The sequence below is a fragment of the Dendrobates tinctorius genome, unplaced genomic scaffold (assembly GCF_039654945.1).
Source record: "Dendrobates tinctorius isolate UK_male_01 unplaced genomic scaffold, ASM3965494v1 ptg000114l, whole genome shotgun sequence".
NCBI classification, from domain to species: Eukaryota; Metazoa; Chordata; class Amphibia; order Anura; family Dendrobatidae; genus Dendrobates; species Dendrobates tinctorius.
In genome coordinates, this window is record NW_027361782.1 from 782,614 (window position 1) to 810,181 (window position 27,568).

At 45.5% G+C, this 27,568-nt stretch overlaps 1 protein-coding gene across 4 annotated transcripts in view; it reads right to left on the reverse strand.

The window, feature by feature from the left end:
* Positions 1-27,568, reverse strand: part of SRPX2 (sushi repeat containing protein X-linked 2) — a 112,200-nt gene that overhangs the window by 35,511 nt on the left and 49,121 nt on the right. For all 4 annotated transcript variants that reach the window (XR_012234867.1, XM_073589832.1, XM_073589830.1 and 1 more), the window contains 3 exons: positions 9,297-9,488; positions 8,948-9,124; positions 5,513-5,639 (listed from right to left, as the gene is read on the reverse strand). Coding sequence is in view for 3 of the 4 variants with exons in the window: in XM_073589832.1 (XP_073445933.1) it covers positions 5,513-5,639; positions 8,948-9,124; positions 9,297-9,488 (496 nt within the window). In the remaining variant the exon portion in view is untranslated. The remainder of the gene's footprint in view (positions 1-5,512; positions 5,640-8,947; positions 9,125-9,296; positions 9,489-27,568) is intronic.

The window sequence follows — 27,568 nt, forward strand, 5'->3', positions numbered from 1 at the left end:
TACTGTCTCAAGGCTCGTCCTTGAGCGAGATGCATCCATGCGCCTACTTCTCCAAGAAGTTGTCGCCGGCCGAACGGAATTATGATATCGGCAACAGGGAGTTGTTGGCCATCAAACTGGCTTTTGAGGAATGGCGACACTTCTTGGAGGGGGCGGCTCACCAGGTCACAGTTATCACCGACCATAAGAATCTGCTCTACCTGGAGTCGGCCAAGCGTCTGTCTCCTAGGCAGGCTCGCTGGGCATTGTTTTTTACTCGTTTCAATTTTCTTGTGACGTACCGTCCCGGGGCTAAAAACACCAAGGCGGATGCTTTGTCTAGGTGTTTTCCGGGGGGAGAACCTCGGGAAGAGCCGGTACCCATCCTCCAGAAAGGGGTAGTGGTCTCGGCTCTCACGACTGAGGTAGAGGCGGAGATTGCCGAGGCCCAAGAGGAGGTACCACCAGGACTTCCCGCCAACAAATCATTTGTACCCCTGCATCTTCGGCCTAAGGTGTTGAAGGAACACCACGATTCGGTACTGGCTGGTCACCCAGGGGTGAAGGGCACCTTAGAGCTGGTATCGCGTCGTTTCTGGTGGCCCAAAATCCGGCAGGACGTGGTCTCGTACGTGGCAGCTTGCATCACGTGCGCTAGGGCTAAGTCACCCCGAACCCGTCCTGCTGGCACGCTACAGCCTCTGGGGGTACCCAATAGGCCATGGACAGAAATCTCCATGGATTTTATCACTGACTTGCCAGCCTCGGCAGGGAACACGGTCATCCTGGTGGTGGTTGACCGTTTTTCAAAGATGGCGCATTTTGTGGCGTTGTCCTCTTTGCCCAATGCTAAGACGTTGGCTCAGGTATTTGTGAAGGAGGTGGTCAGACTCCACGGAGTACCGTCTGACATAGTATCTGATAGGGGTACGCAATTTGTGGCGAGGTTTTGGAAAGCTTTTTGCTCAAGGTTGGGGATCAAGTTGTCACATTCATCGGCGTTTCATCCACAGTCTAATGGACAAACTGAGCGCATGAACCAAAATCTTGAACAGTATTTACGATGCTTTGTGTCCGACAACCAGGAGGAGTGGTCTACTTTCCTTCCTCTGGCCGAATTCGCATTAAATAATCACCGCCAAGAGTCATCAGGAGAGTCTCCATTCTTTTGTGTGTACGGTCAACATCCTCAGTTTTGTACCTTACGTCAGGGTGACTCCGGGGGTGTCCCGGAGGAGGATCAGCTAGGAGCCCAATTGTCATCAGTCTGGAGGCGGGTGAAACAGCGTTTGTTGAGCATGAGTGCCAGGTACAAACGGGTGGCTGACAGTAAACGCGTGCCAGGTCCGGACCTGTGTGTGGGTGAATGGGTGTGGTTAGCTACGAAGAACATAAAACTCAAAATCCCTTCTTTAAAACTGGGTCCAAGGTTTATTGGGCCTTTTAGGATTTCTGCCATCATTAACCCAGTAGCTTATCGGTTGGAACTTCCCGCGGTGTACAAGATACACAACGTGTTTCACAGGGCTTTATTGAAAAAGGTGGTAGGCTTGGTGGACACGACGCCGATGCCACCTCCAGTCATGGTGGATGGCGAGTTAGAGTTCGAGGTCGCCAAGGTAGTGGACTCTCGAGTAGTACGCCGTACTCTTCAGTATTTGGTGCACTGGCGGGGGTATGGTCCAGAGGAGAGGTCTTGGGTTCCAGCCTCAGACATACATGCGGATCGGCTGGTCAGTTCTTTTCACCGTCGTCATCCGGACAAGCCGGGTCCTATGAGTCTTGAGGGCCCTGGGGTCCCTCGTAGAAGACGGGGTACTGTCATGTCGGACGCTGTTCACACCACAGCATCCGGCAGGCAGAGGTAGTTCCACCTCCAGCCACTATAGCCTCAGTGGCGCCGGCCTGATCTTCAGGCTCTCGGGGGTTAATCCTGCTGGAGACCAGGTTGGATGGTTAGTCACGCCCACGGTCTTTAAATAGTCATGCTGGCCTATGGGCGTCGCCGATTATAGCTTGTGTTTCATACCAAGTGGTTCCGGTCTGGAGTGGACGTGTTCAAGAGAGAGAGATTCATATCTGGTGTCGTATGATCCGTCGTTATCCTTTCTCCTTCCCATATTTGTGTTTAGTTGTGCCCTGTTCACATTACTGTTTATTCCTGTGTGTGTGCGGCGCAGTGCAGTTTAAGTTCTCCCTGTCTGTCATTATTTGTGTGGGAGCTTTGGTGGTGACTTCTCACTGGGTGGAGGGTGGAGGGTTAAGTGCAGGGCTGAGCAGGAGATAAGGAAAGGTCGGAGGCTCAGGCATTTGCACCTTCAGCAAAAACCCTGGGTTGAGGGTCAGACAGGGTTTCCCCTAGTAAAGGGACACCACAGGGGCCCCAGGTATTTCAGCCTTAGTTGAACTAAGCCCCCGTGACAGCTTTATACCACAGGATGTTGTAATGATTGATTCACTACAAAAGTTCAAGAAGACCCAGACGCCTTTCTTGAGAAATCTAATATTACACGTTATGGTATTAATTTCTTTGATAGGAATATCAAAGAACTTAATCCAGGAAACTTGCCTGATTGCCGTATGTGGAGTTGTAAAATAATTTTTCCACTAGTATGGGGCAATCAGCATCTGCCTCATTGGGTTTTTTCTTCTCCTGCATCAACATGTTAGGCTATAGGTTAAACTTGATGAACTAACAGTGACAAGCAAAAGGGTAACAATGTTTTCAACTTTTGATTTTCAGGCTCCATATTTCACAATCCACTACTGCTTTGAATGTGAGACTACCATAATTTTATAGACAATCATCTTGGCTATCCCATACATAAATTTGACTTACAACTATGTAGCATACAATTAGATATGCAGATTCTCGTCATGTCACTGCATTGTTTCTGTTTTGCTCCTGGTGGAGCAAAAATCTTTTTCTTCCTGTATTCTAGGAACTACAACCTGTTCCCACATTCCCTAATAGCTCAGTGTGTTGTTAGGCTGATTCTCAAGCAAAATGTCACTGGATCGAATCAAGGAACTGTTATGAGTGGCGGAAGACACTAAATAAAAAATAAAGTGCCTTCGCCACTCGGGGTCCACCGTGCGGTGGATGGAATAACCGCTGCTGAAAGAGGCAGAGCACTAAGGTGGTAATGTGCACAGGGTTTTAGCTGCACCCAGTGCACTGAAGCAGACTCTGTTATATGCACAGAGCTGCAAACAAAAGCATAAATAACGCTGAGAATGTACAGGGTCATAGACTTCCAGTGATGCAGATACGGTATTAAAGGTCACAGAAGTAGCCTTAAACACCAGGACTACTCCTTCTAGACCTACCGTAAAAATAGGATGCGGAACGTCGCAACTGCGAACGCCCGACAGGCTGCAACCGCAGCGCGGCGTGAACTGAGACGCAGACAAAGCCCTGCTATGCTGCAAGCGTGATGCAGGATGCTAGCTGCTGGCAAAGATGAAGCTTGAGCGTGTTGGCGCTGGCGCTAATACTGGCTGATGCCCAAACACTCACACAGACGTATTATCAGAGGGAAAGGGTTCTTAATAAGTCAGTCACCAGTCCAAGCATCCATCACCATACATACAGCAGCCGTATGAAAATACTAGCGCATGGCGGAAAAGCTATGCGCACTTTTTATAGCGTACGGGACCTGCCGGAAATCTCCAGGTCTCCAAAAGGAGCCAATAGGATCCGGAGCAGGACCTGAGCACCTGACTCCTGAACTCCAATGGGAGCTCGTCCCGTGAGCATGCTCAGAAGATGGCACAAAGGACTTAGCCTCTGGAGATAAATGTGAGAATCTGGATTCCTGGATAGGCATGATATAAACCAGATTCCTAACAGGAACAGTCAGGGAGAAGATTTCCAAAGTAAAGAGAAACTGCGTCATCCGGCTCATCGATATTTGTCTCCCGGCCAAGAAAATTTCCAAACGTCATCATGTGAGTGCCAAGGGAGTTGGAAGAATATGACATGAAGTCCTTCCATCCATTCAAAATCCAAGAGTTGGACATCCAGGCAAAATATCGGAGTCATCAAGTTGGCTAATCACAAGGTCTACCAGTTCTGGCGAGACAAACATGGAAGTGAAGGAGGCTCGTATGCTTCGTACTAGTGAGATCACAGATGTCCATGCCAGCACCGTGCAACACACATTACACAATTCTGGAATGGTTGCTTAAAAAAGGTGAAGGCGTCTCTACTTCAATATCGTCATAAGAAGCATCGGCTCAAGCTTGCAAAAAAGTACGAAAAGTGGACAATAGAAGATTGCTCCAAATCTCCTGTTTCCAATGAGATGAAAGTCAATAGCCTAGGCTCTAATGGGTACAAATGGGACTGGGAAAAAGGGGGCTAATGGATTGGGAAATTAAAGCAACTGTCAAGTTCAGCGCAGGAAGCTTGATAGTATGGGTTTGTTTTACAGCCAAAGGCCTTGGATGCATGACCAGGATTGATTGTGGTCTCAATGCTGAGCTATATATGAGTATCCTACAAGACGAGTTACTTGACATAGTGTTCCACCAGGACAAAGACCCAAAGCATACGTCAAGATTTGCAAAGGAATGGTTCAGAGCCAATGAAGTAGAGGTGCTGCAATGGCTCTCACAGTCCCCACACCTCAACCCAGTCGAGCACTTGTGGGTAGAGTTGAAGAAAAATTGTATACATACCCAAGTGAGTAAATCGTTATGCACCAACTTTGGAAACGTGTAGAAGAGATCTGAGATCAGATTTCAGTCAAGACATGTTTGAATCTGATAGAGAGCAGAAGGATTCAGGCAGCGGTGAAAGCCAAAGGTGGATTTATAAAATACTAACAAAACAATACAACTTCAAATTTAGATTTTAGGAGCAAAACAGTAACAATGTAGTGACACGAAAACTAATCATCCACTAAATAATTGTAAAGGGCCTGTCACACTAAGAGATATCGCTAGCAATATCGCTATAACTTGTGACGTTATAGCGATATTGCTAGCGATATCTCTGTGTCTGATACTTACCTACGACTGGCTCCCCCGCTGGTTATCGCTGATCGCGCGAGAACGTTCAGGACTTTCTCGTCGTCAGCTTCCTGTGGAGAGACGAGCGAAGAGCGTGGAGCCGGGCGGGAGGACGCAGGATCGCCTAGTCTGACAGGTAAGTAGCGACCCCCGTCCCCAGCGATGTCGCTAGTGAGATCTGCCTATGTGGCAGCTCACTAGCGACCACTTAGCGATGTACCAGCAATCCTGACCGCGTCATATTGCTGGTCGGGATCGCTGGTACATCGCTAAGTGTAACAGTACCTTAAGTCACATTTGAAGCAGTAGTAGATGGTGAGATTTGGAGCCTGAAAGACAAAAGATCAAAACATTATTGCCATTTTGCTCACCATTGTAAGTCTATCTACAACCTTAAAAGCTGAAACCATAAGCTATGAATGTACTGTGTGGAAGGCTTGGAGTAGGGTTTTTGGCCCTCTATCCTACTTTCCCACTGCTTTCTGTAATGTAATGCTCTGGTGCATTCTACTCTCACCTCGTTATAAGACCATCTGCTGTGTCCTTCACCTGCGGACTCCCCCAGTACACCACCGCACTAAGTTTTTCTGGCTCAGCCACTTTCACCCTTGAGGGTGGGCACTGGATCTTGGGTGGATCAACATCTAAAATAAAACAAGGTAATTACACAGCTCTGAATAAGATGACAGGAGGTAATGAGAATCTGAGCTGAGAAGATCCACCCCCTCCAAACTAAGATGGAAAATTTACTACAGTGTACCCAGAGTCAGCCATAATTACAGCCAAAACTACACGGAATAACCAGGAGAGGAATGAGAGATGGTTATACAGATGCATCCAACTGATACATGTGATCAAGGAATGAGAAATGCTTGGGAGACTCCTCTTCTATATGCCCTTGCAGGATATCCCATGCATGCACAACACATTTATATACAGTACAGACCAAAAGTTTGGACACACCTTCTCATTCAATGAGTTTTCTTTATTTTCATGACTATGAAAATTGTAGATTCACTCTGAAGGCATCAAAACTATGAATTAACACATGTGGAATTATATAATTAGCAAAAAAAGTGTGAAACAACTGAAAATACTGTATGTCTTATATTCTAGGTTCTTCAAAGTAGCCACCATTTGCTTTGATTACATCTTTGCATACTCTTGGCATTCTCTTGATGGGCTTCAAGAGGTAGTCACCGGAAATGATTTTCACTTCACAGGTGTGCCCTGTCAGGTTTAATAAGTGGGATTTCTTGCCTTATAAATGGGGTTGGGACCATCAGTTGTGTTGTGCAGAAGTCTGGTGGATACACAGCTGATAGTGCTACTGAATAGACTGTTAGAATTTGTATTATGGCAAGAAAAAAAGCAGCTAAATAAAGAAAAACAAGTGGCCATTGTTACTTTAAGAAATGAAGGTCAGTCAGTCCGAAAAATTGGGAAAACTTTGAAGGTGTCCCCAAGTGCAGTGGCAAAAACCATCAAGCTCTACCAAGAAACTGGCTCACATGAGGACTGCCCCAGGAAAGAAAGACTTAGAGTCACCTCTGCTGCGGAGGATATGTTCATCCGAGTCACCAGCCTCAGAAATCACAGGTTAACAGCAGCTCAGATTAGAGACCAGGTCAATGCCACACAGAGTTCTAGCAGCAGACACATCTCTACAACAACTGTTAAGAGGAGACTTTGTGCAGCAGGCCTTCATGATAAAATAGCTGCTAGGAAACCACTGCTAAGGACAGGCAACAAGCAAAAGAGACTTGTTTGGGCTAAAGAACACAAGGAATGGACATTAGACCAGTGGAAATCTGTGCTTTGGTCTGATGAGTCCAAATTTGAGATCTTTGGTTCCAACCACCGTGTCTTTGTGCAACGCAGAAAAGGTGAACGGATGAACTCTACATGCCTGGTTCCACCTTGAAGCATGGATGAGGAGGTATGATGGTGTGGGGGCGCTTTGCCGGTGACACTGTTGGGGATTTATTCAAAATTGAAGGCATACTGAATCAGCATGGCTACCACAGCATCTTGTAGCGGCATGCTATTCCATCCGATTTGCGTTTAGTTGGACCATCATTTATTTTTCAACAGGACAATGACCCCAAACACACCTCCAGGCTGTGTAAGGGCTATTTGACCAAGAAGGAGAGTGATGGGGTGCTACGCCAGATGACCTGGCCTCCACAGTCACCAGACCTGAACCCAATCGAGATGGTTTGGGGTGAGCTGGACCGCAGAGTGAAGGCAAAAGGGCCAACAAGTGCTAAGCATTTCTGGGAACTCCTTCAAGACTGTTGGAAGATCATTTCTGGTGACTACCTCTTGAAGCTCATCAAGAGAATGCCAAGAGTGTGCAAAGCAGTAATCAAAGCAAAAGGTGGCTACTTTGAAGAACCTAGAATATAAGACATACAGTATTTTCAGTTGTTTCACTTTTTTTGTTAATTATATAATTCCACATGTGTTAATTCATAGTTTTGATGCCTTCAGAGTGAATCTACATTTTTCATAGTCATAAAAATAAAGAAAACTCTTTGAATAAGAAGGTGTGTTCAAACTTTTGGTCTGTACTGTACAGGGAAACCTATTAATGGGTATGAACACAATGGTAGAGAATCACATGGACACTTCATAGAATCATAGAATCATAGAATCGTAGAGTTGGAAGGGACCTCCTGGGCCATCTGGTCCAACCCCCTGCTCAAAGCAGGATTCGCTAAATCATCCCAGTCAGATGTCTGTCCAGCCTCTGTTTGAAGACTTCCATTGAAGGAGAACTCACCACTTCTCGTGGCAGCCTGTTCCACTCATTGATCACTCTGTCAAAAAGTTTTTTCTAATATCTAATCTGTGTCTCCTCCCATTCAGTTTCATCCCATTGCTTCTAGTCTTTCCTTGTGCAAATGAGAATAAAGTTGATCCTTCTACAATGTGACAGCCCTTTAGATATTTGTAGACAGCTATTAAGTCTCCTCTCAGTCTTCTCTTTTGCAAACTAAACATTCCCAAATCCTGCAACCTTTCCTCATAAGACAGGGTTTGCAGACCGGTCACCATTCTGGTCGCTCTTTTCTGAACTTGCTCCAGTTTGTTGATGTCTTTTTTAAAATGTGGTGCCCAAAACTGGACACAATATTCCAGATGAGGTCTGACCAAAGAGGAGTAGAGGGAAATAATGACTTCACGTGATCTAGACTGTATGCTTCTGTTAATACATCCTAGAATTGCATTTGCCTTTTTTGCTGCTGCATCACACTGTTGACTCATATTCAGTCTGTGATCTATTAGTAGACCCAAGTCTTTTTCACATGTGCTGTCACTTAGCCCTATTCCTCCCATTCTATATATGCTTTTTTCATTTTTATTGCCCAGATGTAGTACTTTGCATTTCTCCCTGTTAAAAACCATTCTGTTAGTTGCTGCCCACTTCTCCAGTTTATTTAAATATTTTTGAATCCTCTCTCTCTCTTCTCTAGTATTAGCTATCCCTCCTAGCTTTGTGTCATCAGCAAATTTAATCAGTTTACCCTCAATTCCTTCATCTAAATCGTTGATAAAGATGTTGAACAATATAGGGCCCAGGACAGAGCCCTGTGGTACCCCACTTGAGACATTCTTCCAACTGGATGTGCAGCCATTTACGACCACTCTTTGGGTCCGATCACTAAGCCAGTTATGAATCTTCTCGAGGACCCGCTCTCAGCACCTTCTGAAATAAACAATGGGGATTCCCCAGGATTGTTCCTGTGCAGAAAGTAATGTCTGCAATCGGGGATAGAACGGTATATGCGATATCTGATGGAATAACCACTTCAGTTTTTCTGTAAGAATTGGAAATCGTATGGAACCTGTAATATATGGGGTTATTCCTAGGTGCTAAGGTGGTCCACTTCCAAAGCAAAATCCAATAATACATATAATGCCTTCTGTAAATTCATCTGAAATTTACCTACACAGAACGGTTCTACACCACTCCAGCTTCCATCCTCCATACAGACACGGCTGCGATCACCCTCGATCTGATGGCCTGAGGAGCAGGAGTAGTCGCACCGTGATCCCTCATACGTGCCCTCAATACACTGGTATGAGCCCTTAGGTATCAATTGGAGAATCGGGCACTGGATCCCTGAAATACAGAAATGTCACAAGGACCACAGCCCAGATTTAAGATACTATAGACCTTCCTGACATGGAAAAGCACAATGAAAATATATAAAACCTTGAGAATTAGAAAATCAAAGCAATCTACAGCCAGCTACTGGTTTCTATTACAGCCCGCTTACCCCAAGGTCACTTACGCCTGCAGTATGCAGATCCCGACCAGCGGCGGTTCTGTAAACAGCGCACAGAACTCTGGCCAATCAGCTGGAATCCCTGGTCACATGACACAATGCACCTTGTCCCTAGCGCACTGCGGTAGTTTCCTTGCCATGGGGAATAGCAGGTGGCCTCCCCATCCTGGATCTTCAGGTCATTACACCAGCGGGGAACTAGAGAAAATACACAATATGATGACATTCGTCATCCTGCAGCAGATAAGAAAGAAGCCAGAATCTGAGCAAAACTAGCATATTAGATGATGAGCTCGGATCATAAATGGCACATCTAAGATCAAGAGAAATTCTCTGAGTCTGATGGAAATTATTATTATTTATTTATATAGCACCATTAATTCCATGGTGCTGTACATGAGAAGGGGGTTACATACAAAGTTATAGATATCGTTAACAGTAAAGAAATTTACAATGACAGACTGGTGCAGAGGGGAGGGGACCCTGTCCTTGCGGACTTACATTCTACAGGATAGTGGGGAAGAGACAGAAGGTCAGGGGTGCAGCAGCTCTGGTGGTGATGAGGCGGCAGCTCAGGCGGTGGTGAGGCGGCAGAATGGTTATTGCAGGCTGTAAGCTTTCCTGAAAAGATGGGTTTTCAGGTTCCATTTGAAGGATCCGAGGGTGGTGGATAATCGGACGTGTTGAAGCATGGCATTCCAGAGGATAGGGGATATTCGGGAGAAATCTTGGAGGCGGTTGTGTGAGGAATGAATAAGTGTGGAGGAGAGTAGGAGGTCTTGGGAGGATCGAAGATTACGTGAGGGAAGATATTGGGAGATTAGTTCAGAGATATAGGGAGGGGAAAGGTTGTGGATAGCTTTGTAGGTCAGTGTTAGTAGTTTGAACTGGATTCGTTGGGGAATTGGGAGCCAATGGAGGGATTTGCAGAGGGGGAGACAGGGGAGTAGCGAGGAGAGAGGTGGATTAGTCGGGCAGCAGAATTGAGGATAGACTGGAGTGGTGCAAGAGAGTTAGCAGGGAGGCCACAGTGGAGAGTGTTGCAGTAGTCAAGGCGGGAGATGATGAGGGCATTACAAGAGTTTTAGTAGATTGAGGACTGAGGAAGGGACGGATTCTGGAAATATTTTTGAGTTGGAGGCGACAGGAGGTGGCAAGAGATTGGACGTGTGGTTTGAAGGACAGGGCAGAGTCGAGAGTTACTCCGAGGCAGCGGATTTCGCGTGCTGGAGAGAGCGTGATGCCGTTTACCATAATAGATAGATAGATATGTGAGATGGAGGAAAGATAATGAGTTCAGTTTTGTCTACATTGAGTTTCAGGAAGCGATAGGTGAAAAAGGAGGATATGGCTGATAGACACTCCGGGATTCTGGACAGCAGAGAGGTGACATCTGGGCCAGAGAGGTAGATCTGAGTGTCGTCTGCATACAGGTGGTACTGGAAGCCATGGGACTTTATGAGTTGTCCTAGGCCAAGAGTATAGATGGAAAAAAGTAGGGGCCCCAGGACAGAGCCTTGGGAGACTCCAACAGAGAGGGGATGGGATGAGGAGGTAGTGTGGGAGTGGGAAACGCTGAATGTGCGGTCAGAAAGGTATGAGGAAATCCAGGACAGGGCAAGGTCTTTGATGCCAAGGGAAGAAAGAATCTGTAGCAGTAGGCAGTGGTCAACTGTGTCAAAGGCAGAGGACAGGTCAAGAAGGAGGAGGAGGATGGAGAACTGTCTGTTAGCTTTGGCTGTGAGTAAGTCATTAGTAATTTTGGTCAGGGCAGTTTCAGTGGAGAGGTGGGGGCGGAAGCCAGATTGCAGGATGTCAAGGTGGGAGTTAGATGAGAGGTGGGAGGAAAGTTGAGCATGGACATGCTGTTCAAGGAGTTTGGAATCGAACGGAAGCAGTGATATGGGGTGATAGCTGGACATAGCAGTTGGGTCAAGGTTTGATTTTTTGAGGATGGGTGTGATGGTGGCATGTTTGAAGGAAGAGGGGAAGGTACCAGAAGTTAGAGATAGGTTGAAGAGATGGGTTAGGGCTGGAATGATCATGTTAGTGAGGTTGGGCAGCAGGTGGGAAAGGATGGGATCAAGTGCATAGATGGTAAGGCGTGATTTGGAAAGGAGATTAGTAAACTCTCCTTCAGTAATGTTGGAGAGGAAGGTTATTAGGGAAGGGAAGAGGTCTGGTATGTGGAGTGGTTGGGGTGGTGGAACTGTAAAGGTTTGCCTTGTTTGGTCAATCTTGATTTTGAAGTAGGTGGCAAAGTCCTCAGCAGAGATGAGGGGAGTTGGAAGTGGCAGTGGTGGACGGAGGAGAGAGTTGAATGTGCTGAACAGTTGTTTTGGGTTGTGGGATAATGAAGATACAAGGTTTGTGAAATAGGTCTGTTTAGCAGAGGTGAGGGCTGATTTAAAGGCAAGTGTAGCTTGTTTGAAAGCAGTGAAGTCGTCTGGCAGGCGTGTTTTCTTCTAACGCCACTCCGCGACCCTGGATGCTTGTCAAAGTTTTTGGTGAGGTTGTTGTGCCAGGGTTGCCTATTGGTTTGTCGCACTTTGCTATGCATGAGAGGAGCGACTGAGTCTATGGCTGATGTGAGGGTGGCGTTGTAGAAAGCAGTGGCACTGTCTGTGTTGTGGAGTGAAGATATGGAGGACAGAGGTAGAAGAGAGTCTGAGAGTCTGTGGATGTCTAGGTGTGCGAGGTTTCTACTAGGATGTGCTAGTGGCTGGACATGGGGGGCAGGTGAGAAGGACAAGGATGAGAAGGTGAGTAGATGGTGGTCAGAAAGGGGGGAGAGGTTGTGAGATTAGATAGGGAAAAGAGGCGGGTGAAGATGAGGTCTAGTGTATGTCCACCTGTGTGGGTGGCTGTGGAGGACCACTGAGTAAGTCCAAAGGATGAGGTAAGTGACAGGAGTTTGGAGGCTGCTGGCTGGTGGGTGTCAATGGGGATGTTGAAGTCCCCCCATGATGATGGTGGGGATGTCAGAAGAGAGGAAGTGGAGGAGCCAGATGAAGAATTGGTCAATGAAGGCAGTGGCTGAGCCCGGTGGTCAGTGTATGACAGCCATTTGGAGGTTAGAGGGAGAGTAAATACGGACAGAGTGAACCTCGAAAGAAGGGAGGATAAGGGAGGGTGGGGGTTGGATAGGGTTGAAGGAGCAGTTTTAGAAAGGAGGAAACCCACTCCTCCACCTTGTCTGTTGTCAGGGCGAGGAGTGTGGGTAAAGTGGAGGCTGCCATGTTGTGAGTTCATTTTCCCCTTCGTCACTGAGGTCTGGTGAACTCCCTATTCTGGTAAAGGAAGGTAATGAGCCTGATTATCAGGCACCTGAGCCTAATGATGATGACTGGCTGAGTGGAGTCACGGACTGGATATAAGGCTGCGGACGCCCTTCTGCCCTGCGGGTGATTTCTCTGTGGACTTCTAGGAGACCAGTCTGATTCCTGCTCCTCTAAAGCTAAGTTTTCTGCTTTGCCTGTTAGCTTTTGTGTTTTGTTTTTGTTTGCCTTGCTTTTCTGGATTCTGCCATTCCCTGCGGGGGTGAGCTGAATCTCCTTTTGCCGGTTGCTCTGTCTTCAGAATATTCCTGTGTACTGACATAGCTTTTTTGAAGCCTAGCGTCTTCAGGGCCTTTTTCACTGTCAGTCTGTTGGCTCTTATTTTCATAGGGTTTTTCACGGATTGCAGACAGCAGCCTTCCTGTCCTTTCCTATCTACTTAGCTTGGGCCCCGTCTTTGCTCAGTCTATCTTTCTGTCTGTGTTAGTGTTCTTTCTTCTTGCTTCACCGTCATTATATGTTGGGGGCTGCCTTTTGCTTTGGGGTCTGCTCTGGGGCAGTTTAGATTTCCCTTTCTGTCTTTAGGCTATATAGTCCTCCGGCTGTGATCGAGGGGTCTAGGGCATCGTAGGAACCCCCCACGGCTACTGCTAGTTGTGTTGATAGGTTCAGAGGTCTGCAATCCGATAGCTGCCAACTTCTCTGGTTTTCTGGACTTAGCTAGCATTTCTGTTTTTGCCTCCTACAGTGACTCATTCATAACACTGCCATAACTCAGTGCGGCCGGGGAGGCCGTGTCAGGGGGTGTCAGCCAGGTCTCAGTGAGGGCCAGGAAGGAAAGGTTGCGGGAGGTAAAGAGGTCGTGGATCACGTGGAGCTTGTTGCAGATGGAGCGAGCATTCCAAAGTACTCCAGAAAGAGGGTGCGGGAGGGAGGGGGTCAGTGGCACAGGTTTTAAGTGTGAGGGATTGCGGTAGGAGTATGTCTGCAGATAAAGCGAGGTGGGGGTAAGAGAGAGGGGGAGATAGTTATTTGGTTTGAGGGTGCAGGGGTTTGGGGATAGCGAAGGAGAGCGAAGATTAGTGGAGCAAAAACGGTGATGGCAAATGTGAGCATGGTTAACCCCTTTACTACCAAGGGTGGTTTGCACGTTAACTCCCGGGCCAATTTTTACAATTCTGACCACTGTCCCTTTATGAGGTAATAACTCTGAAACGCTTCCATGGATCCCGGTGATTCTGACACTGTTTTCTCGTAACATATTGTACTTCATGTTAGTGGTAAAATTTCATTCAAATAACTTGCGTTTATTTGTGAGAAAAACGGAAATTTGGCGAAAATTTTGAAAATTTCGCAATTTTCCAACTTTGAATTTTTATGCCCTTAAATCACAGAGATACAGTACACAAAAAACTTGATTACTAACATTTCCCACATGTTTACTTTACATCAGCACAATTTTGGTACCAAAATTTATTTTTGTTAGGAAGTTATAAGGGTTAAAAGTTGACCAGCGATTTCTCATTTTTACAACACCATTTTATTTTTAGGACCACATCATATTTGAAGCCACTTTGAGGGGTCTATATGATAGAAAATACCCAAAAGTGACACCATTCTAAAAACTGCACCCCTTAAGGTGCTCAAAACCACATTCAAGAAGTTTATTAACCCTTTAGGTGCGTCACAGGAATTTTTTTGAATATTTAAAAAAAAATGAACATCTAACTTTTTTTCACAAAAAAAATACTTCAGGTTCAATTTTTTTTCATTTTACCAAGGGTAACAGGAGAAATTGGACTGCAAAAGTTATTGTGCAATTTGTCCTGAGTACGCTGATACCTGATATGTGGGGGGAACGACTGTTTCGGCGCATGGCAGAGCTCAGAATGGAAGGAGCGCCGTTTGACTTTTTCAATGCAAAATTGGCTGGAATTCAGATCGGACGCCATGTCACGTTTGGAGAGTCCCTGATGTACCTAAACAGTGGAAACCCCCTATAAGTGACCCCATTTTGGAAACTAGACCCCCCAAGGAACTTATCTAGATATGTGGTGAGAACTTTGAACCCACAAGGGTTTTACAGAAGTTTATAACGTACAGTGGTACAATTAAAAAATCATATTTTTTCCACAAAAATGATCTTTTCACCCCAATTTTTATTTTCCCAAGGGTAACATGACCCTAAAAGTTATTGTGCAATTTGTCCTGAGTATGCTGATACCCCACATATGGGGGTAAACCACTATTTGGGCGCATGGCACACCTCGGAAGGGAAGCAGCGCCATTTGACGTTTTTGGCTGGAATTGAGATCGGACATCATGTCGCAATTGGAAAACCCCTGATGTACCAAAACAGTGGAAACCCCCCACAAATGACACCATTTTGGAAACTAGACCCCCTAAGGAACTTATCTAGATTTGTGGTGAGAACTTTGAACCCCTAAGTGCTTCACAGAAGTTTATAACGCCCAGGCGTGAAAATAAAAAAATATTTTTTTTCCACAAAAATGATATTTTTGCCCCCAAATTTTTATTTTCCTAAGGGCAACAGGAGAAATAGGACCCCAAAAGTTGTTTTGCAAATTGTCCTGAGTAGGCTTATACCCCACATGAGGGCGTAAAACACTGTTTGGGTGCATGGCAGAGCTTGGAAGGGAAGGAGCACCATTTGACTTTTTCAACGCAGAATTGGCTGGAATTGAGATCAGACGCCATGTTGCGTTTGGCTAGCACCTGATGTGCGCAAATAGTGGAAACCCCCAATTCTAACCCTAACCCTAGCCCTAACCCTAACCCTAGCCCTAGCCCTAACCCTAGCCCTAACCCTAATGGGAAAATGGAAATAAATACATTTTTTTAATTTTATTATTTTTCCCTAATTAAGGGGGTGATAACGGGGGGTTTGATTTACTATTTATGGCGGTTTTTATGTTTGGCGGCTGTCGCACGCTAAAAGACGCTTTTTATTGTAAAAATAGTTTTTGCATCACCACATATTGAGAGCTATAATTTTTCCATATTTTGACCCACCGAGACATGTGAGGTCTTATTTTTTGCGGGACGAGTTGATGCTTTTATTGGTATCATGTTCGGGCATGTCACATTTTTTGATCGCTTTTTATTTCGTTTTTTGGGATGCAGAATTGACAAAAACCAGCGTTTCACGAATTTCTTTTGGGTGGTGCGTTTACGCCGTTCCGGGTGCGGTAAAATTTATAAGGCGGTTTTATTCTTTGGGTCAGTACGGTTACAGCGATACCTCATTTAGGTAGTTTTTTTATGTTTTGGCGCTTTTATGCAATGAAAACAATTTTATATAAAAAATAATTATTTTTGCATCACTTTATTCTGCGAGCTATAATTTTTTTATTTTTTCGCTGATGATGCTGTATGGCAGCTCGTTTTTTGCGGGACAAGATGACGTTTTCAGCGGTACCATGGATATTTATATGCGTCTTTTTGATCGTGCGTTATTGCACTTTTTGTTCGGCGGTATGATAATAAATCATTATTTTTTGCTTCGTTTTTTATTTTTATTTTTTAAGGGGTTCGCTTAAGGGGTTAACTATTGGGACAGTTTTATAGGGCGGGTCGTTACGGACGCGGCGATACCAAATATGTGTACTTTTATTGTGTTTTTTTTTTTTATTTCCAAAAAATGAATTTATTGGGGAATATTTATTTTTATTTTTTTTTTAATTTATTTAGCGATTTTTTTTTTTATTATTTTTGCACTTTTTTTTTTTTTTTTTACTTTATTACAATGTCCCAGGGGGGACATAACTGTCCTGTGACAGATCGCTGATCTGTCACATCACAGATCACTGTGACAGATCAGCGATCTGTCACAGGCACTGCACAGGCTTCCTCATGCCTGCGCTTTGCAGGCACTGAGGAAGCCAGCTTCCTGCAGGCCTCCGGAGGTCCCCGTCGCCATATTGGATCCGGGGACCTGCAGGAAAGTAGTCCCCCGCAGCAGCGCTGCACATTGCGCTGCCGTGGGGGGCTCAGGGAAGCAAGGAGGGAGCCCCCTCCCTGCCGATGCTTCCCTTTAACCCCCGGTACACCGCGATCGTGTTTGATCGCGGTGTGCAAGGGGTTAACGTGTCGGGGGCGGTCCGTGACCGCCCCTGACACATTGTGCCGGGTGTCAGCTATGATAATTAGCTGACACTCGGCCGCGATCAGCGGCGCTCACCACGTGGGCGCCGCTGATCGCGGTGACGTAATATTCCGTCCATGGTAATTAGGTCCAGGGTCACATGGACAGAATATTACGTCAATTGTAGGTAAGGGGGTAAAGAGCAGAGAAGAAAAAAAAGCAAGTAAAGTAAGAAAGCAGTGGTTAGTCTTACTGTCTGACCGATTTCTGGACTATTTCTGGTACATTTCTCATGTATCACTTTAAATGTCAAATTGGTTCTACTACTTCAAAAGGCAACATAAGAAGCTGCACATTTCAAGGATTTTATTTCTTTATTATTTATTTTACTGGCTTATATAGCAATATTAATACTACAGTGCTTTTACATGGAGGCGATTTAGATCCACACAACGTTATGTACTGCAGACACCATGCCAACAATGCAGCCACTGATCATGAAGGGAAGGAATTTGTCAAATACACTAAAGCACCTTAGATTTGATTTCAGGCTGCATCTCTAGCACAATAATTCACTGTACATATAAATAGTGAAGAGTTTTTCACTAAATCTGTATTTGTGTATGTAGTGTAGTGTGTGTTATAATACTTACCTACCTCCGTTCTACTCCTCTTCTCAGTTACATCACCGCTCTTCAGACTCTCTGGATCACTCCATGCTCTTTGCCTGTAAGCCCACGGTGTGTCGGAACACTGCTCTGTAGGATTGCATTGGAAAATAGATTTCTGGTGATGTCACTGAGAAGAGAAGCGGAACGGCGCTGGATACCAAAAGAAATGGTGGCAGGTGAGTATAATAACACACTTATACTACACACTATGAGGCAGTGATGGGAATCATATACATTATGTGTCTCCCAGGTTGTGTGTGGAAACGTACTAACCTCGCTGGAGAGCGTTGAAACTACAGCCTCAACTATGGTTACAGCGCAAGTTAAAAGTTGAACTTTCTTGGGTCAGTGCCTCATTACCACACTGACATGAAAGCCACTGCCTTACATATGGTGCAGAATGCGGGCAATGTGAACTAAGGCATAACCGCAAAGAGAACTGCATGTCGGTGATCAAACCTGCAACGCTACAGCTCAGGCCCAACGACAAGATGGAGTAAAAAGAAATGGGTCTACTCAATGGCGCAACAGCAGAAGACTAGCCACCTGTTAACACAACAGATTCGGACCTGCAAGACACCCCCACTGGTGGCTGTGGTCCGTCCCATTGCCTCAGACAAAATCAGGTCAGCGCTGAGGAAGATAAGTCCAGAGGGCGACATGGGAACGTTTCTCACCGTGTTTGAAAGAACAGCAGACTGGGAGAGTGGTGGCCCCATTCCTCATAGGAGACCCCCAGAAGGCTTATTTTAACCTCAGCCAGGATTCCCAGGACTATGGGAAATTCAAAGATGAGATCTTTGCATGGATAAGGGTTAATACGTATCTATGGGCCCAATGAGTGTATCGATGTATGCCCAGACCATCTACACCACAGATTTCCTCACTACAGCTAGTGAACCCCATCTAGATAGTTACATTGTTACATAGGTTTTTAAAAGACCTAGGTCCATCAAGTTCAAACTTTCTCCACCGTTTGTACATTTTGTCACTAATGTAACTATAACCCAAAATGTTATGCATATCAAGGAAATTGTCCAGCCCTTGTATAACAGCTGTTATAGTGTCAGCCATTACTACCTCTCGTGGTCACTATTCCGCAGTCTGACTGCTCTTACTGTAAAGTACCCTTTCCTATTTAGCTGCCGGAATCGCCTTTCTTCCACCTGTAATGAGTGCCCCCTGGTCCTTAGTAAGGTCTTTGGAAGGAATAAGTCATACACAATCCTCTGTACTGACCTCACATATATTTATACATATGAATGACATCCAATCTGAGGCGTCTTTTTTCTAAGCTAAGCAAACCCAACTTTCCCAACCTTTCATCACGTGAGAAGCCTCCATTCTGTGTAATAATCTGGTTGCCTGTCTTTGAACACATCTTAATTTCAGAATGTCCTTTTTAAAATGTGAAGCCCAAACTGGATCCAGTATTCTAGATGTGGCCTCACCTGTGATTTATAAAGGGGTAACAATACGTTGGGATCGTTGGATTTTATCTCTCTTTTTATACACCCTAAAATCTTGTTTGCTTTTGTGGCTGCTGCTTGACATTGAGTGCTGCTGCTCATCTTACTTGAACCAGAATACCTAAGTCCTTTTCCAGTTCTGTAGTCCTGTGTATTCTTCCATCTAATGTATATAAAGGGTAAGATGGCCGCCGGACAGGTCCTTGAGGGGAGATATGTATCATCGAGGTTGGTAGCTTTGGTGATGTGAGCTCGGAAAGCATGCTTCAGCACATATACAGTAGTGCTGAGAGAGTTATTAGACCTTTCCAGGGCCAGGTTTTACGAGCAGTTAAAAGAAATAGATGGGAATGACTGCTCACATATCCCTACCCCAAGGGCATGGTTTGGCAGATAAAATGGAGACCTAATGTTTATTCAGAGTCTGTGACTGGAAGTGTGGAGGCCTCCAATGTGTTTGCTAAACACACTGACCTGAGCGGGTGGACTCGCAGTGCTATATGTAATATTTATTTTCTATTTGTTTTCACTTTTTGCTGGAGAAGACCATCTTTTGTTTGCTTATGCTTAAACAGGTTTATGAAGTTTTAATAAACCTGACTGGACATTTGTATGAAACCGCTTCCTGTACCTACCTCAACCGCAGCTGAGTGTGTACGAAACCCTACAGGAGCTAGGATTACTCCATCCTCGGTCCATTACTCTACATTTATCTACATTAATCTCATCTGACAAGTGTTTTCCCATTCAGTCAACTTATTCAGATTGGTTGGCAATATTGTAATGTCAAGGTCAGATTTTAGCTTGCGGGACTGGGGAGAGTGGACAGCCATTTACTTTAATCGATAGGTCCACTAGGGGAGTCGAGTGAAATGGGGGAAAGATGATGAGCTCTGTTTTGTCCATATCAAGTTTTAGAAATCTAGCAGAGAAAAAGGAAGAAATAGCAGACAGGCATTGTGGAATTCTAGTTAGTAGGGAGGCGATATCTGGTCCAGAGATGTAGATCTGTGTGCCGTCAGCATAGAGGTGATATTGAAAGCCGTGAGATTCTATGAGCTGTCCGAGGCCGAAGGTGTAAATGCACAAGAACAGGGGCCCTAGGACTCAATGTTGTGGGACTCCGACAGATAGGCGGCAAGGTGAGGAGGTGGTGTGTGAGTGGGAGACGCTGAATGTCCGATCTGTTAGGTATGACGAGATCCAAAATAGGGCCAAGTCTGTGATGCCAAGAGATGATAAGGGTCTGTAGTAATAGGGAATGGTCCACTGTGTCAAAGGCATAGGACAGGTCCAGGAGGAGGAGGACAGAGTAGTGTCACTTGGCCTCGGCGGTTAATAGGTAATTGGTGACCTTAGTTAGGGCAGTTTCAGTGGAGGGGTGCGGCCGGAAGCCAGATTGTAAGCAGTCGAAGAGGGAAAAAGAAGAGAGGTGGGCGGACAGTTCAAGATGGATTTGTTATTCCAGTAGTTTTGAGGCATAGGGGGGAAGTGATATAGGGCAATACCTATGTTAGGCGTCAGGTTCCTGCAGCTGCACAGCGGGAATCCAGAGCCTTGCATCCAGTGGTCTCCCATTCTCCACCGACCGCTCAGGAGCCTGCACAGCAATCTCGGCATCCCAGATGCTCTGCTCAGACCAGCTCTATAGGACTGGTTGTTGCTGCCACCTCTGGGTCGCAATAGCAGCACAGGCTGTCCTGCAGCAAGCCACTCCAGAGGCTAAGTCCTCTCGTCCCGCTACTGGGCATGCTCACGAGACAATCTCCCATTGGAGTTCGGGAGTCACGTGCTCAGGTCCTTCTCCTGATCTGATTGGTCCATCTCAGAGATCTGGAAGGTCCCGGCAGCGCACGGCTATAAAAGGCCCGCATGGCCGCTCGGCCATGTGCTAGTATAGACTCTTCTTGCTAGATGTGTGAATGGTGATGGATATATGATTCTGGTGACTGACTTATTAAGATTCCCCTCCCTCTGATATTACGCATGTGGATAGGGAACTATAGAAAGAGTCAGCGCCAGTCAGTGGCAAACCTTAGGCCACTGTGCACACCGCACCTCTACACTAGCGTCCGGTGGTGTCTCGTCTCTCACGGCACAATCGCATAGTGGCTGTGGCTGCCGCCGCGCTGCATTCAGCAGCACTTACCGGCGTCCACAGTAGCAACGCCGCACGCATGGTAGGTCTAGACGGACACCGTACCCTGTCTTGGACCCTGTCCTGTGACCTGATACCGTGCGTGCAATTTCGCTGAGACCTGTGAGTCTAACAGGCTCGGTGTTTATGTTTATGTTACAGCGCCTCTGTGAGTTAACAGAGTCCGCTCTGCGCACATCGGGTGACGTTGAATCCGTGCGCATTGTACAGTCATATAGCGCGTCTGCCATTGTCTAGCAGCGGTTTTAACACCTACTGCACGGTGGACCCCAGGTGGCGAACGCACTTTCTATTATTTAATATTTAGTGCGTTCCGCCATCCCTAACAAGCTAGATACAGAGCATGGTTCAAGAGAGGGCTTTTTGAGGACAGGTGTGATTGAGGCATGTTTAAAGCTTGTGGGGAAAACACCAGTTGATAGTGATAGGTTGAAGAGATGGGTTAGGGTTGTGATGAAGATTGCGGTGAGGTTTGGGATGACGTGGGATGGGATCGGGTCAAGTGCACAAGTGGTGAGTTGTGATCTTGAAAGTAGAGTGGAGAGTCGATCTTCTGTAATGGTAGAGAAGTTGGTTTTGAAGGAGGAGGGCTGAGCAGTTAGGAGGAAGGGCTCTGAGGGTTGTCGACCAAAACTGTTAATGATGGTATCAATCTTCTGCTTGAAAATTGAGGCAAAGTCTTCAGCTGAGATGAGTGGAGAGGGAGAAGGTGTTGGGGGACGGAGGAGAGAGTTGGAGGTGTTGAATAGCTGTTTAGGGTTGTTAGACAGGGTGGATATGAGAGAAGAGAAGTATATTTGTTTTGCTGTGGCGAGTATTATCTTGAAAGTAGTGAGGGACTATTTGAATGCAATGAAGTGCTCATTGGAGTGGGATCTTTTCCATCTCCGCTCAGCAACCATATAAGCCCATCTCAGTTCTTTGGTCAGGCTGTTGTGCCAGGGCTGTCTGTGGATTTTGCAAGCTTTGGTATGTGTAAGAGGGGCAATCGTTTCCAGAGCTATAGCTATTGTGGTGTTACTGTATATAGAGTGGTAGCAGCATCCGCATTGTGTAGGGAACTTATGTAAGAGGGAGAAGGTAGATTGAGGTGTTTAAGATTTCCGCGAGGGTGTACGAGTTTGTGGGGTGGGGATTGTGGACCTGGAGAGGAGAGTGAAGAGAATGTAAGTAGGTTGTTGTCAGAAAGAGGTAGAGGTGAGTTAGAGAGGTTAGGTAGGTAACAGAGACGGGTGAAGATGAGGTCCAGTGTGTGGCCATCTTTGTGAGTGGCTGCAGAAGAACATTGATTGAGGCCGAAGGAGGAAGTGAGAGATAGAAGTTTAGTGGCAGCTGAGAGGGAAGTGTCAATGGGGATGTTAAAGTCACCCAAGATGATAGTGGGAATGTCAGCGGAAAGAAAATAAAGTAGCCAGGTGGTGAAGTGGTCAAAGAAGGTGGTGGCGGTAAATGACAGGCGGTTGGAGGGGGAGTAGATGCGCACAGAGTGCACCTCAAACGAAGGGAGGGAAACAGAGGGTGGCAGTGGGATGTGGGTGAAGGAGCAGTTATCTGACAGGAGAAAACCAACTCCCTTGCCATGCTTGCTGCTGAGGCGGAGGGTGTGGGAAAGGTGGAATCCACCATACGAAAGTGCAGCAGGAGAGGCTGTGTCAGAGGGAGGGAGCCAGGTTTCGGTGAAGGCGAGGAAGGAAAGTTTGTTAGTAATGAAAAGATGGTGGATGTAGGAAAGTTTGTTGCAGACAGAGCGAGCGTTCCATAGAGCTCCTGTTAGTGGGACTGGGGAAGTCGGGGCTGGGCTAATGGATATAAGGTTAGAGAGGTTACGGAAAGTTGTGATAGAGCGTGGTTGGGAGGTAGAAATGACTGTGGGGATGTGGTGAGGAGGAACAGGATTTGGAGAGATATCACCGGCAGTGAGGAGGAGCAGAGAAATGCCAGCATATAGTTAGAGATAAGATGAGACAATTATATTGTTATAATTCATAAATACTGATAAGCTATAAAACCCCCTGACTAAGGTATGGAATAAATAGAGATCTGCTTTGATTCTTAATGTATTAGAGTGGCTCTTCCGTGCAAGTATTTGAAATTTACAATTAAATTTGGAACAGGCACAACGTCTAAGAACGTCACACATTATATGGCGACGACACTCTCAATCCCATCCACAAGGTCATTAATAAAGAGGTTAAAAAAGAATCAGTGCTAGAACAGATCTCTGCAGTCCCCACTGCTCCCAGTACAGATGCCTATGGTCCCCACTGCTCCCAGTACAGGTCCCTATGGTCCCCACTGCTCCCAGTACAGATCCCCGCGGTCCCCACTGCTGACTATATCCCATTTAGAGAATGTACCATTTATGATGACTCTTTGTTTCTTGCCATTTAGCCAATTCTTTACCCATCTACATATAGTTTCCCCCAGTCCCTGCTTATGGAGCTTCAGTATAAGGCTGTGTCAGGTGCGCGTCAACGGAGGATTTCTTGGACTCAGGGAGCCTAGTGACACTCATTCATGGGTCATTAAAATCAGGGTCACTTGCATCCGAAGAATCCGAGTCGGGGATACCTGTTGTAGGGGTCACCCTCAAAGGGAAAGCTGATAGTACTCTCCAAGAGGTTTCGGAAGGAGAGGTCAATGAGACCACATCAATCCCGGAGCTGGAAGTATGCTGGGGTATTTTTAGGGCAGTTCAGCTCCAGGATCCTACACAGAATAAATGGGGTGGCTTAGCAACCAGGGGCAGAGACAGTTTTTCCTCATATGGTGGTCAACCAGGAGTGGATATACCGAGTTGATAAAATCCAGGATGAAGTCATAGAACAGCTGGTAGTGCTCCAATCTTACAGACGGGCAGTGCTTGAGTTGGTCCTTAAACAGTTGCTGGGTGGCTACCTAGGTGTAAAAAGACGCAAGAGCATATTCTGAAACGGTTCTTTATTATGGTGAGATTCAGACGTTTTGGGAGTCTCGGTTGACCAGAGTGTCATCTGATCACATCCACCGCAAGTTTCTGTAGTCCATTGGTCCTTCTGCCTATTATGGAGGTACCATTTAAGCAGATTGCTATGGATCTGGTAGGGCCAATAGTAAAATCAGCAGTGGCCAACATGTTAGCGGATTATGCCACTCAGTATCTGGAGGCAATTCCGTTTCGTCATGTCCAGGCGAAACTTATTGTTCTGGAGTTGTTTGCCTTGTTTTACCACCTTGGGCTACCAAAGGAGATCCTTATGGATCGGGAGAATCCTTTGAAATAAAGTGAAAAAGGAACTGTGTAAGCTACTCCAGATCAAACAAATGCATACATCGCTGTACTACCCATAGTCAGATGATCTAATGGAGAAATTTAACAAAATACTCAAATCTATATTAAAAAAGTAGTCTCCAAAGATGGAAATGATTGGGATATGTTGCTGCTCTATTTAATATTTGCCGACTGGGAGGTACCACCATCTTCTACAGGGTTCTCTCAATTATATGGCAGACACCCCAGAGGCTTGCTGGACATTGCTAAGGAGATATGGGAACAGGAGCTGACTCCCCATAAAAGCGTGATAGACCACATTGCAGATGAGCAGTCACTCCCTCCAGGAATGGGTAAGGTGGAGAGTGGCTGTTAATCTAGTATTTTGCACCTTTGTTGCCAACATCTTGCTATATGGGCTGGCTGCACCCTGCAGTGCATTTGTTCTAAGATCTGGGCAGGTAAGCGGTGCAGCCTTTTTTTCTGCTCTGTAATTTGAATTTTTGGAGGCTTTAGGCTGTGTGCCCATATTGTGCTTTTTAAGCGTTTCCGCCGTGTTTTTCCCGCAGCGGGAACGCTTAAAAAACGCATTCCCATGCAATTCTATGGTATTCCGCAGTTGATGTGCCCATGCTGCGGATTTTCCAGCTGCGGAATCGCATAGCGGTAAAATCCGCAGCATGTCCATTATTTCTGCGGAATCGCAGCGATTCCGCTGCCATAGGATTGCATTGAAACGCTCACTTATGCATGTGGCTATGCCCACCATGCGTAAAGTGAGCACTTCATGTGCGGATGGTACCCAGGGTCTGGAGGTGAAGAGACTCTCCTCCATGCCCTGGGTACCATATTCCTGTAATGATAGAATTAAAATAAAAAATAGTGATTTACTCACCTTCTGATGGCACCTGGAGACCTCCCGGCCCTCAACGGTGCTGGTGGCATCTTCCGTTCCCAGGGATGCATTGCGCAAATCACCTGAGATGACGTCGCGGTCTCGCGAGCGTGACGTCACAAAGGTCCTTCGTGCAAAGCATCCCTGGGAATGGAACATATCAGGAGCGCCGCTAAGGACATTGGGAGCCGTCAAAAGGTGAGAATAACCATATTTATTTATTTTTTTAATATTTTTAACATTCTATCTTTTACTGTTGATGCTGCATAGGCAGCAGCAATAGTAAAAAGTTGGTCACACTTGTCAAGCACTATGCTTGGCAAGTGTGACCAACCTGTCAGTCACTTTTCCAAGTGATTCTTCAAATCGCTTGGAAAAGCGCAAGCATTCTGCAAGCTAAAAACGCTTGCAAAATGCTTGTGTTTTGCAGGAAAATGCATGCGAATTCCGCATGTGTTTTACCCGCGGGAGGGAATGCACAAATGCTGTAGACATTTCCGCAGCATTTCTGCAACGTGGACACTTAGCCTTAGTGTTCTTTTGTGGCTTTGCTATTAGTTTAGTGTAGCGACTCGCAAGTGTGGGGATTCTTGACGTGGATTGCGAGCTTGCGTATTTTGGCCAAAATATCGACCAATACCTCACTATTTTTTTTTTTTTGTAATTATTTATTTAAGAAAATTTTTACATACAGTACAACACAAAAAAGATATGGCTCAGCCCATTAATCAGCACATGCTACAGAAGTCAAAAAATAATAATTGGATAGAGAATCAATGACATTCCCATGAAAACGTATTGGCAGAGACCATAAAACATGTAAATTATAAAAGGAACTAAACAATAGAAAGAACTAGGTTCAGGTAGTATTAACTTGTAGTAATGGCGCCAAAAGAACGTATGTAGTCCTTCTGGAGATCTACAAAGATGAGACAAATCAGAGTGAGGAGTGCACCAGTTAAAGTAGTCAAATGAGTCAAAAGATGGGTAATTAGATCTGTCAAGATTAAAAATATATGTAGCAATTTGGGGCAGTTTTGAGGTCGGGCTCTGCCACTTCGGCGCAGGACTCATAAAGGGAGATGAGGGATGAATAGGTATGGCAGCAACTGAGAGCCGTCAAGGGATAAGGGGGGTCTAAATATCCAAGGATGCCAAGTTAATTGGAACTCGCTATGTGAGCGCGACTCCCAACTTGACAACTCTTTCATTCTCTAGATGTCTTGAACTTTAGTTACCCACTCAGCAATTGTGGGGGGGGAGGGTTGTCTCCAATGAATGGAGATGAGATGCTTTGCAGCCGCTAACAAAAGGGGTAGTAGGTTATGTTTCTTGGGTTTAAACTCTCTAGTAGATAGAGATAGAAGAACTTCTTGAGGAGTTAGATTCCGTTTAGTTAAACCTAATTGGCGTAGGGAACTATCATTTTCTGACCAGTATGCAGAAATAGCCGGGCATGTCCAAAAGATGTGGGTCATTGTCCCAACCGATCCAGAGCATCTCCAACATAGAGGAGAGGAAACCAAACCCATATAAAACAGTCTGTCCGGAGTTCTGTACCAGCGTGAAAGAATTTTGAAAGCATTTTCCTGTAATAGAATACACCTTGAGAAACCATGGGAGTTGCTTAAGATTTGACTAGTCTCCTGGGTAGATAAAGACAGATTTAGTTCAGATTCCCATGAGGATAAATAAAGTGGCTTAAATTGAGATAGTGGATTGACCAGATTAACATACAATTTAGAGACGAGTTTAGGGGGAATAGACTGGAGATCTACCAAGAATTCTAGCCATAGCCAGTCAGAACCATGTTTGTATCTCGATCTAAATTTAGTAATAATAAAACGTATATGAAGTTTTTGTAAAAGGTCTCGTGGTTGTTTTCTGGTGGCTTTTGGCCAGTCCTCTGTACAGGGGACCTGGTTAGATAGTAGGTGCGAGATTGGTAGATTTGGTAAAGAATGCCATAGACCATAAATGTCAACATAGTTCTGGTCACTCAGCCAAGGAATGACTCTTATTGGAATATGGTCTAAAAAATAGCAATGAGGTAATATATTAGGAACTAAAGAACATCTAATAGATAATGTATTTTAAGTTATGGCATCGATCAAGTGAGTAGCTGGGGTACAGGAAGACCAGAGAAAAACCTAGGCCATATTTCCCAATAGACTTACTTCCAAATTTAGGGCTTTCTGATCAGGGTTGGTCTTGACCATGCGTAGCCAATGGGAAAGGTGGATGGCCTGGTAGTATTTCTTGAAGTCAGGGAGACCGAGTCCCCCTTTATTTTTTGGTAAAAATAAAATTGTGGGAGGCAGTCTGGCTCTTTTGTTTTTCCATATGAATTTTGAAACTAATTTGTTCACTATAATAAAAAAGGAATTGGGAAGAGGAATAGGGACCATATTCATAACATAAAAATTTTTTGGAAAAATATAGGATTTGACAA